At 41.7% G+C, this 12,851-nt stretch overlaps 1 protein-coding gene across 1 annotated transcript in view; it reads right to left on the bottom strand.

Annotated features, from left to right (window-relative positions):
- TSPAN2 (tetraspanin 2) overlaps positions 1 to 12,851 on the bottom strand; it is a 182,812-nt gene that overhangs the window by 44,695 nt on the left and 125,266 nt on the right. Inside the window, exon 5 of the mRNA XM_063444313.1 lies at positions 6,807 to 6,902. Coding sequence (XP_063300383.1) covers positions 6,807 to 6,902 — 96 coding nt within the window. The remainder of the gene's footprint in view (positions 1 to 6,806; positions 6,903 to 12,851) is intronic.

The raw sequence follows: 12,851 nt of genomic DNA, 5'->3' as shown, positions 1-12,851 counted from the left end.
GTGGGGCCTGTGACGTACGCACGCTCCGGCGCACAGACGTCACGTACGCGCCCCGCGGCGCCTCCGCTGACGTCACTCTTACCGCGCGTCGGGCGCGCTCAGACGTCATATCTGGCTGGGCCGGAAAAGAAGCTGGACTCCTCGACCTCGCACCTCGTCCGCCGCCATCTTGATCCCGCCGACCAGCCTCCAGTTCCCGCCGCAGCCGCCCTCCTGCAGCCCGGGTAGGTAAGGGGACACCTCCAGCCGCTCCGCTCACTCCGCTTGCCCCGGTCACTCTCGGTCTCCCGCTGCTTCGCCACACCGGGTTGGGGGAAAGGCGCGTAGGAGGTCTGGATCGCCTAGGCCTCCTACCGCCATCTTGCCTCTCCTCGGGCTCCGCCACTGCTGCCACGTCGCTGCCACCCTGCAGGCCGGCCATCACTTCATCCAACGACCCGGAGCCATTCGCCGCCATGTATGCCTACAGCATCTCCACCAGGGAATCCTTGGACACCACTGCCATAGCTCTTCACTTGGAAAGGTGAGTAAATAAATTTGTTAAGGTCAGTAAAACTTCTTTTCTATTCTCATTTTTTTTTTTTTTTTTTTAAACTCTCAGGAGGTGTAGGAAGATAGGAGATTGAAGAAAAAGCTCCTGTTAGATCTGTTACTACCTGCTGAGTGGCCAGGGACCACCCCCCAGACTCCCATATATACCAGTACCCTTCTCGCTACATATGTATCCCGTTTAATCCATCCCCTCTTCCCTGGGCAGCAGTCATGTCTTTCCCTTCCTTATTCAGTCCAGGGAAACCTTTCCAATTTTAAAGTGTCGAAATGCTTTAATATAAAAGCCAGACTCAAATAAAGCAAATTGAAATATATATGTTAAAGACATGTGGCTTCCCTGGAATATAGAATGTGTATTTCATGTGACTGTAGCTGCAAAGAGACGTATGGTATGCAATGTGTGCAGTTCAATGCTGTGTTTTTATTGGCTGCTTGGTGTTAAATCTGCCTGCCCCCCGCCCCCCAGAAACAAACAGAAGTCTAATGTTTGCAATATAATGACTTTCTGCAAAGAAAAATGAATATTTAAAGCAACAGAAGTAATTTATGCATTTACAATTACTTTGATACTTTCATTTTAAAGGAACACTAAACTCACAAGAGACAGCGGTCCTGTAATTTTTAACCCTGCACTTTTTTTAACGCTGCACTTTTGTAGAATCCAATGCTTTGCTATGAGAAGCATTTGAATGCGCATATGTTTCCAATGTTCCTCTAAAATGATAATTGAACGGCATTGCTTGACAGCCTGGTGACTTTACGGGAGCAGAGTGTTTACTGGAAGAGGGGATCATAAAATAAATTTGCAGATAAAACACTGCACGTACTCTTTTTAAACCAGTGGCTGCCAGAAGTGTAGCCACACCTCCAGCAGCGTCTACGGCTGTCATCAGTCAGCCTGGAACTCTAGTTCCAGGGTTGTTAATGTTAATTCTGTGCAAATTGTTTTGCATAGTGTGCCATTCACTGGGTAAAAGCTGTTAGCTGACTCACTCAGGCAATGAGTGGCGACTGGATCGGCTTTTGACTTCTGTAGTTCTGCAGTGCCGTGGTTATGATGCGTGGAGAAACCCTTGAAGTTTAGTTATTTCAACTCCTGCTGGGAACTAATAAGATTCCTCCAGCAATGATGGAATATTCAGAGACTTCCAGTTTTGGCCTATTAAAGCCATGGCAACCATTAGCTCATTGCAGAGATGAGTTCTTTGATGTGGTGAAAACAATTCAGGAAATAGCTTCAAGAGAAATAGCTGTGGTGTAAATTGTAGGGCATTATCTTATAGATCTGCATTGGTGACTAGAAGGGACTCAATAGGAGACCTTACCGACCCCGCTAATAGAGGTCCTAGCGGGGTCTGAAATTACTGCCTGTGTGGCTGTAGATATGAATAAGCCATGGACAAACACTAATGAGTTATATGCCATAAGAATTCAATTTTCTTATGTAAGTCTATATATTTTCACAGCTGGTAATCTTCTAGGTTTAATACTTTTGGCCATTCCTTCGCTGAGAAGCTGACCTGAAGGACCTTTTCTCAACTGATTATACATATTACCTTGCAGCCTTGGAGCTCTGTCACTTGGAACCTAGAGATTTTAGGTGAGGGATTTTTACAGGTTGGAAATTCAGATTATAGAAGGTTGGCTGCTGCCAGTTGTCTGGGGCATCTTTGGTATTGTAATGAAATTGCCTGTGCAAGCATGGTTTCTCTTTAGGAGAACATGACATTTGGCTCTCAGATTTTTTTTGTTTAGGAATCTGTAGACTTCAGAGGCTGCTGCGTTTGTACTCACGTAAAAATAGGAAATCTGACCTCAAATCATTTAGAAATTGTGGTGGTATCACTATGGGTAAAGTTTGATGAGACTGAAGATATTTGGGTAAAATTTGAATTTTCACTGATGCTATTCTTCTGAACCAAATGGAAAAAATATGAACCAGGAACAGATTATATCATTTATTTTTTTACAATATTGCTTTTAATAAATTAACGTGATAGATGCAAACTGGCTCACTGACTAAATGTAATTCAGACTCCATTTGGGCATTACAGACAGCAGACATGCCCCCACTGGTGCCATGGTGAACGTGGGGAGGGTGGAGGTATAAAAGTTTTATATAACTTTTTATAGCTATTGCTGCCCCCTCCCCCGTGTCCCCAATTTAAAGAACAAGAGTTGGGGCTCTATATATACATAACGTAGAAGGGGAAGTCATTGAGTCCCCTCTGTAGTCCCCCCATAACTATCAGATGGGGAACTTATGGGGAAATTATTAACATGGCTGCTCAGCCAAATACAAAAAAGTGACATTTTCTATAAAAAAAAAAAAAAATCAATATACATTCTTTGCCACTACACAGGATTTCATGATTTTTACTGAGATATTATTCCATAAACCAGGAATTGTGGCTAATTATGAAAAAAAAAATAAGGTAATTTGTTGCTTTTTCTATACGTATTGTTTGTTTTTTTGTTGTCTCTGTGCTGTTAAACATTCTCTAAGGGACTTAATTAATATGGAACGGTGGTAGAAACAAAACTAGACTATATATCTTACATGTGGTCAGATAGCCAGGGCCGACACTTCCTATAAGGCGACGTAGGCAGCCGCCTAGGGCACCACTTAGGAGGGGGCACCCTCATCTCTGGCCCTTCTAATGCTATAGCCGCCTGAGTGCTCTATAGAGAGCCTCAGGCGGCTGCAGCACTGCCTCTCTCCCCCCTTCCCTTCCCTGTGTAGCGTGGCCGAGCTCCTCTCCGGTCCGCGGTACAGGAACATCCGTTTCCTGTACCTGGCCGGACTGACAGGAAGTGCTCACTAAGTAAGCACTTCCTGTCAGTCCGGCCGGGTACAGGAAACAGAAGCTCCTGTACTGTGGACTGGAGAGGAGCTCGGCCACGCTACACAGGGAAGGGGATGTGAGGAGAACACAGGGAAGGGGAGGTGAGGAGAACACATGGAGGGGGGGTAAGGAGAACGGAGGGGGGAGAGAACGTGGGAGGGAGGGTGAGGAGAACGGAGGGGGGCGTTCACTAAGGGGAGGGTGTGAGGAGAACGTGGGGGGGAGGAGAGACCACTAAGGAAGGGGGGGTGAGGAGAACATGGGAGAGAGGGTGAGGAGAATGGGGGGGAAAGAGTCCATTAAGGGAGGGAGGGGGTGTGTGAGGAGAACGTGGGGGGGTTGAGAAGAACATGGGGGGGGAGAGACCACTAAGGGAGGGAGGGTGGAGAGACAACAAAGGGAGGGTGGGGGAGAGAGAGCAGAGATCACTAAGGGGGGGGGGGGTGAGGAGAATGTGGGAGGGTGAGGAGAATGTGGGGGGGAGTCCACTAATTCGAGTAGAGACCACCAGGAGAAAGGGGGGGTTGAGAAGAGACCACTAGGGGAGGGTGGGGGGAAGGACAGACCACTAAGGGTGGTGCAGGGGGCAGAGAGACCACTAATGGAAAGTGTGGGGGGGAAGAGGGGAGAGACCACTAATGGAAATGGGGGGAGAGGAGAGACCACTGGGGGGGGGGCAGGGAGACCACTAATGGAAAGTTGTGGAGAAGAGGGGAGAACACTAAGGGGGCGAGGAGAGTAGAGACCACTAAGGGACAGTGGAGGAGAGGAGAGACCACTAAAGGGCAGGGGAGAGCTCTAAGGGACAGACGGGAGAGCTCTATAAGGCAGGGGGGAGGACAGGGAGCTCTTTCACACTATGCACACACACACACAAAATGCATCCCTACACACACAGAAAAACAAAATGCTTCCCTTACAGAGAAACACACAATGTATCCATTACACACACACCGAATGCAACCCTTAAACACAAAGACAACGCATCCTTTGCACACATACACAGAAACACACAATGCATCCCTTACACACACAGAAACACAATGCATCTCTTACACACACTCAATCCACCCCTTACAGACACACACACAGCACCCCTTACATACACAGAAACACACCTTGCATCCCTTATGCATACAAACACAGATTCACGCAATGCATCCCTTACACACAACCAGAAACATACAACACATCCCTTATACACAAACACACACTGCTTTCTATCCCTTACATAAAAACACACTGCTTCCACTACACACAAACACACTGTATCACCTACACAAACTGGTATCCCTATACACTACATTCCATAAGCACACACATTAGATCCTCTATAATAACACATAACACATCCCCTACACACTCCACTGCCTGTGAGCGAACTCATGGGTGGGCCTTATGGGCCCATGAGAACTCAAGGTTGGGCCTCATGTAGGAAGACTTATGGGTGGGCCTTATGGGCATACTTACCGTCAGGCCCTGGGGCCTAGACCTTGAGCTGTGTAAGGGGCCCCAAAAAATGGAGCTATACCATACCAGACCAGTGGAGCCAGACTGCAGCCAGAGCCTATCATCATCCTCATCTGGCTGTAAGAAGGCAATCTAGCATATTATTAGTGACACTAATCTCTAATTTACCTCACATTAAAGGGATACTATAGTATCCAGAATCACTGCAGCTTCATGAAGTGGTTCTGGTGTCTATAGCCTGCCCCTGCAGGCTTTTTAATGTAAACACACACTGTGTGCAGCACTGGCGTTAGTTCATATGCAGAGCATATCGGTGGGGCATTGTGATGTCACATGGGGGAGGGGGTGGGAAATTCTTCTTTTGCCTAGGGCGGCAAAAATCCTTGCACCGGCCCCGCAGATAGCTGTTGAGATGCTTAGATGCTCCCTCACTGCAACTAATGTATGTGATGTATGAAGATTTCTCCTCTGTCTGTACAAAATGAAAAACTCTCTGGGAAAGATCACTGCCTGCGACCCTGTTCACAAAACTGTGAATGGGGATGTAACTATAGTCATCAGATCTATGATATGGCTTTTGGATCAGTTTCACTCATAAAAAATACATTTTCCATACTCATCTGCAGACAAAGATATATGAAAAAGCCCGAGACCAAAACGAGAAGCTGCTGATTGGTGGAGCCTGTTTCTTGTCAGGGGAGGGGTCTGCAAGGTGCAGCACTTACCTTTGCAAGAGCTGCAATTGTAAGAACTTTGAAGGTATATTTTGTTTTGCTATTTTAATTTGTTATTTTTTTAAAAAATTTAAAGGAGTACTCTGAGCACCACCACCACTGTAGCTCAGGCTGGACAATAATCTATATTTTGCATATCCCATTGGTGGGTTAGCCCACTGGGCTCTGTCATGGCCATCTAGGCTCGTTGATAAGGCATATCCTTAGCACTAACATTCCGTTTATTTTCTTATCCTTTACTTTCTTTTTGTTACAATTTTCTGACTCAAAGAGCAAGACTTGTTCTCTTAAAGTGCTGTGTAAAACCATTTTTTAAATCAATTTGCAATTCCTTTTCTCTAAAATTCTGTTTTTAGTCAACAAAATTCAAATGTTTAAGGAAGGGCCATGAGGGGATATATTTGCTCCCATATCACCCATTGGTAGAAAAATACCACACTACTCCAATTTTTAGTACATTGAAAGCAGTATTCTATATATTTTAGAATTACATCAAAAGGTTTTTGCACTTTTTATCTCTGGTTCACAATATTTTATTTTGTAAAATACCACAAAATTTCCAAATATTCCTAAATTATCCAATGTTATACAGTAAATGTGAATACATCATGAGATATGTCCATAGGCTTGTAAATTCAGATTTTATTAAAAAAAAAAAAAAACCAAAAAACTGATAATTATACAGTGGCCAGGAAATAAGATATTGCAAACACAACAAACCATAGATAAAATTGTCACATCTTAAAGGGACACTCCACCATAAAAAAACACTGTTTATCAGATATACTCCAAACCATCCATGCATTTTTTAATTAGGGGCATATGTAAAAACAGCTTGCAAATGCTGCAGATCTTTTGTCTGCTGCCTTTGCATACCCATCCCTTTAATCCCACCCAGCCTTTCTGTGGCTGTCCAATCACAGAATTCCCAATACAGTTTAGTAAGTCTTTGGAAGGCAGGTGCTCTAAACAATTGCTGCCTCTGGAGTTTACCTCCGCTGTGCTAAACAAACCAGGAAGCATCAGGACCATTAGTCTGATTGACAGCCGGGGGTGTGAAAAGGTTTATGTATAAAATCTGCACTTTTTATTAAATGGGAAAAAATGAAGACACACTCTTTAGCAACACTTAGATAGCAGCAGGTCTTAAGTGTCCCTTTAAGTGATGAGAGCTATACAGGCAGTACAGAGGTACCATACTTACTACAGAATGGAGAGCTTGCAGTGTTGAGTTTCCTTCAGCCTCATTTCGATAATTATCGAAAGCCTCAGTGTATACTTCTTTTATTGCCTTAATAGTCTGAAACAAAAGCGAATATTACCTTTTAATATGGTTTCTTTTTTTTTTTTAAGCTGCATTTCTCACACTGGGCATTATTTATAAGAACAAAAAAAATAGTTTTATTATATATTAGTTTACATGAATACAAATTTCTTGCAACTTTCTTTTATGCAGCTCTCTTGCGTTTGGCAATAGCTAAAATGAAGAATACCATTTGTTTAACGTATTGCGTATGTTCTTGCCACTTTCCAAATAAGACTAACCTCAAGAGTTAAACATATAATCTTTGTTACCCAAGTACCAATACTCTAAACAGCATTAGCCAAATTAGGGTCACTTTAAGCACTATACTAACCTTTGCATTTCTGCAAGATTAATGGTGCAAAGATTACCCAGCACTCTATCTCTGCTTCCAGAGTGGCTCCTAATTGTTGAGATGCTAAGATGGTCACTTGCTCCATCTAATTCATGTGCTGAACGAACATTTCTCCTTGTGGTGAATAGTCCAAATAATCACTCAATTACTGTAACACTACCATGGCTCTCTGTTCCTTACCCCTCTGGTCGGTCTAAATTTTAACTGGGTGGCGTTTCTCCAAACCTCCATTGATCAGAGCACTATTTGGACAGATTGGGCGCTCTACCTAGACCTGGATATATAAGACTTGTGGGTGTTCATAACCATTTTTTATGTAATTTCTGTTTTGTTTATTTATTCAGCTCTCTGTATGCGGGAGATAATTAACTTAGCAAGCCTTGACTCAATTATCACCCAGACACAGAGACACATGGGCGGGATCTGTGTGTGATGAATGGAGAGCCCATGCTGGGGGTATGGGCATAAAAGGCTGCATCCTGAACAATAGTTACTGGGTGAACAGAGCTATATTCAACAACAGTTCCATTTCTGACTTAGAGGAGAGTCTTTTACACTCACAATATGTAGACGATATAAGCGCTCTTAGGTTGCCTTCCCCGATGTAATGGGGGGCTAGTTGGTATTTCTTATCACCTCTGGATCCTTGTTTCACCAAAAGACATCCACAGGTCAGGGTTCAGTAATAAAAAATTTATTCAAATAAAAAGTGTAGTCACCATTTCAGCATAGGATATAAGTAACAAAAAAGTTGTCCTACGCGTTTTGTTCTATAAGAACTTCCTCAGGGACCACAATTAAAAACAATAACAATGTATCAGTGTACAATACATAAATAAACATATCCTATACAAATCCCCCCTCCCTGTGTCCTTAAATAGGGCTAATCCCTAAAGTCCATTGGTGGATCCAGTGGGTATGTAATTCCTCCCTGTTACTGATTGGAGGGGAAATCTTCCTGTGACAGCTGTTTTTCGTTTATCTATCGGTCTGGGCATGGCTGGAGAGCGAACCTGGTCCTATGGCGGTGCTATATTGATGATGTTATTATCATTTGGAAAGGGTATTATGTTTTGTTTCACGATTACGTCAATTTTTAAAATGGCAATGAGTACAATCTGGTTTTCACCCCCATCTGGAATAAAGATGAGATACATTTTCTTGATCTTTGTTTGTCTCATGATTGAGACGGATAAAGAGTAAATGTTTCTTTAAGCTCACTGATGGTAATGGGTTTGTTCATCGTAGGAGTGGTCATTATGAACCCTGGCTTAGGGGGATAGCCAAAAGTCAGTTTACCCGTCTTAGGCGGAATTGTTCAGACAAACAAGATTTTTTCACCCAATCATTACATGTTAAAAGGAAACTTATTGACAGAGGATATAATGGAAAGAGATTAGAGAAAGAGATTTGTCGTATTGGTGATATAGAAATGAAGACATTTTTGAAGAATAGATCATATACTCCGGGAACTGGGGATAGTTTTCGTTCAGCATTTATCACCCATTATAACACTGATTACAATAAAATTAAGAGGAGTCTTCAAAGTTCTTGGCCTATTTTGTTGCAAGACCCCATTTTGGGGGCACACCTATCGGATAACCCGTGGTGATTTATAAAAGAAATAAAAATTTGAAGGATATGTTGGCACCTAGTTATGCCATTAAACCACCATCAGTTCCTACCTCTGCTCGTTCAGGCTCATTTCGAGGCTGTGGTACTTGCAAAGCTTGTACCACGGTGTCCATTAAAAATACACATTCATTTTTTAGTTCTACCACGGGGGAGAGTTTTATACTTAAAGATAATATCAAATGCCACACGGACTTTGTGGTGTTTTTGCTACAATGTCCGTGTGGCATGCAATACGTGGGACGGACTAAGAGGATTTTGAAGGTTCGCCTGTTGGAACATCTTAATAATATCAGAAAGAGACTGATGACACATTCAGTCCCAACCCATTGTATATCATGTCCCTTTTTTCATTCAAAGATTTAAGATGTTCCCCCTTTTTGGTGTTGGGGTAACAGAGTTCGAAGACTAGCCCAAAGGGAGACGTTCTGGATACACAAATTACAGACTCTCACACCTAAGGGTCTGAATATCGATATCGATTTAATTTGTTTTTTAGATTAATATGGCCTAAATAAGATCTAGAATAGATAATTTAGGTATGTGTGTTTGCCTCCAATTTGGGTCTTCCTCTACAGTTGAAGGTTAACTCCCATTTGGAGAGAGGATTTATATACATATTAAATATTAAGTAGCTATTTTTTGCTTTATATGTTATGATTTATTGTCTTGTATGATTAAAATCACAAAAATACAGTAAAATCACAACAATTTATTGTTCTAATGTAAATGATGGATTTGCTCTAAGGATATATAGGGCTGGTATAATTCAAAATGTGGTAGATTCAATAAATGGAGTCTGTATGAAAAGTAGTTATTGAATGCACATTATTTCTTTAGTTATGATCCACTATTCCTTTTTGTAACCATAATAATGGACAGTCCTAAGGTGCTAAATAGGTTTGTTTTTTCAAAGATCTATATGAGGAGCACAAATACAATGTGATACATTGAAGAGTAATTAAGATGGTGATGGATTGACTAGGATGTCCATTTTTATTAGGATTGCATAAAGTTATATAACAATATAAAACAAAAAAATACACTTTATAATAATATATATAAGAAACATGATCACTTTATAACATGAAGCCTTTGGCTTATAATATATTGAGGCATTATGATCATTGGGTGAAATATGAGGATTAATATTATTTTATGTAGTGGGATTAATGAAGATGATGATACTTTATATATATATATATATATGCAAATAATGGTTGAATATGTTGTGCATGTCTAACAGTCTTTTCTCTAGCAGAATGGGGGCCTTTTTATTTATCTTGGTCTCGTGCAATCTCTGAATGATCTGATCGCGTTCAGTTTACATGGAGACGTCACTGGTGGAACGCATGTGGAACGCGGCCGTTCCCGCAACGTCACTTCCGGTCTCGGCAAAACATGATCACTTCCGGTATTCGCCAAAAAGGGCGCGAATTACAAATTATGGAAAATAGATAAACGAAAAACAGCTGTCGCAGGAAGATTTCTCCTCCAATTAGGAACAGGGAGGATTTACACACCCACTGGATCCAGGGATTAGCCCTATTTAAGGACACAGGGAGGGGGGATTTGTATAGGATATGTTTATTTATGTATTGTACACTGATACATTGTTATTGTTTTTAATTGTGGTCCCTGAGGAAGTTCTTATAGAACAAAACGCGTAGGACAACTTTTTTGTTACTTATATCCTATGCTGAAATGGTGACTACACTTTTTATTTCAATACATTTTTTATTACTGAACCCTGACCTGTGGATGTCTTTTGGTGAAACAAGGATCCAGATGTGATAAGAAATACCAGCTTGCCCCCCATTACATCGGGGAAGGCACCCTAAGAGCGCTTATATCGTCTACATCTTGTGAGTGCAAAAGATTGCTGCGCAAAATATTGTATTTTATAACAATATCACACTATGTTTTGTTTTATGTTTTTTCTCTGTAGATTTATATAGCCCTATCCCGAATCTTCTCTTTTTGGTTTACACTTATATGATATAGGTCGCTTGTTTGGGTAGCAACCTAGGGAGGCTGTTACACATCTTTATAAGCTAAGTACCATTGCTTTTTATATTATTAATTTTCTGTATATTGTTTGAGATATATTTGTAAGCTATTAGAGGAGAGTCTAGCTGAGGTAACCTGTCAGGCTACAAGTAGTCTGCTACACTCCTCTTTCTGTACACAATGAAAAACTCTCTGGAAGAAATCAATGCACTCCACCTTGTTCTCATAATTGTGAATGGGGACGTGAATAAACCCAGTGAATCCATTAAATGACTTATCATTAGTGATGTCCCGAACAGTTCGCCGGGAACCGTTCGCCGGCGAACAGAGCGTGTTCGCGGTCCGCCCCCTATTCGTCACTGAGGTGGGAGGATCTGGGAGGGAGGGTCTGCTGCTGATTGGCTGTAATGTGTCTGCTGACTGTGAGGTACAGAGTCAAAGTTTACTCAATGATGACGAATAGGGGGCAGACCGAACATTGCGCGTGTTCGCGACCGCGAACACGCTATGTTCGCCGGTGAACGGTTCCTGGTTCAGTTACACTCATAAAAAATACTATTTTAGGTGTATTTGTTATTTTGCTATCGTACTTAATGCTATTTTTATATTTTTTAAATGACCAGTCAGCACCACAACCACTGGAACTCAGTCTGGTAAGTACTGTATATTCTGCACATCCCAATGGTGGGTTAGCCTGCTCCTCTCATCCTGTCATGGCCATTCAGGTGCTTTGATAAAGCACTAACCTTTCATTTTCATTTCATTACTCTTCCTTTACTTTCTTTTTTGTTACTAGATGCACAATATTATAGCATTCACTGTACTGGGCTATAATATAAAACCATGAATACATTTGTTTAAGACACCAAGGTTCTAAATTACGTGATACTAACATTGTGACTTCCTACTTTGGGACAATAAATAGTGAGTTATGTATGGAGGCGTTGGCCCCAATTAACGGAAGTACTTTGGGATTTAGAAACTCTGCTTTAAGAATGGGATGTCAGCCAATGAGGACGTGATTGCTTGAATCACGAAACGCGTTAGGCAGACATCACACACAGAATGAAGACAGACGCAAGTGCAGTGAAAGGCAGGACTTGAGACAGTGGAATGCATGCTGTAATACAGGAAGAGACGGAGCGCAAGAAACTTTCAAAACCTTTCAAAACCAAGCAGGCACAAGTGAGGAATTATCACTAAGCGGCAGGCGGCGATAGGAGACTGCGTTCTCCTGAAGGGCAGATCAATCTCCTAAACTCTGCGAGTGTTGCAACTCCAATAACGTTTAAACACAGAGCACTATGATTCTACTATTCTTTCTTTTATAGATTGGTAGTACATCTGAGAATATGGGACATGCTTTAGTAGTCCAGTATTCCATTGGGACCTTTTTGATTAGGTTACTAGATCGTCCACAGCCTGTTTTCAGTGACTCCTGTTTGTCTAATAGCAGGGAGCTATCCATCTCAGCTGTTACATTGTTTGGCTGTTAGCTTGTGCACTTGATACAGAGACACTAGTAACAATCACTCTGGAACTCATCTAAAGATATTAAGGCATAGGACTTTTATTAAACTGCAATGGTGTAAATATTACCACCAGTGTCACTTTACTCTTTTATGCATAATTTGTTGCACTTATATTATTTTAGACTTTGTTTTACATGGTTCTAACAGCCTCCTGAATTTTTATTTATTTATTCTTTTTTGGGGGGGGGGAGGGGGGGGAGGGGGAGGGAGTGAGTGAGGACTCTAACCGCCAATTGCTGGTATAGTGCAAAGGGGTTTTCTCTCTGCAAATTTTCTTGTCTTAACAATGATTATACATCTTCTGTCGTGTATATAATTTTTTACATATAAGGCTGACTACATAACGCTTAAGAAGAAACAATGTGGTTATGTTTGAGAAAGTTATTACTGAAAGATGCAATAATGTAAACAAATAAA

This window comes from Pelobates fuscus, chromosome 1 (assembly GCF_036172605.1).
Source record: "Pelobates fuscus isolate aPelFus1 chromosome 1, aPelFus1.pri, whole genome shotgun sequence".
Classification (NCBI taxonomy): Eukaryota; Metazoa; Chordata; class Amphibia; order Anura; family Pelobatidae; genus Pelobates; species Pelobates fuscus.
Note: the sequence above shows the minus strand (reverse complement) of the source record. Positions and strands in the feature narration are given on the sequence as shown.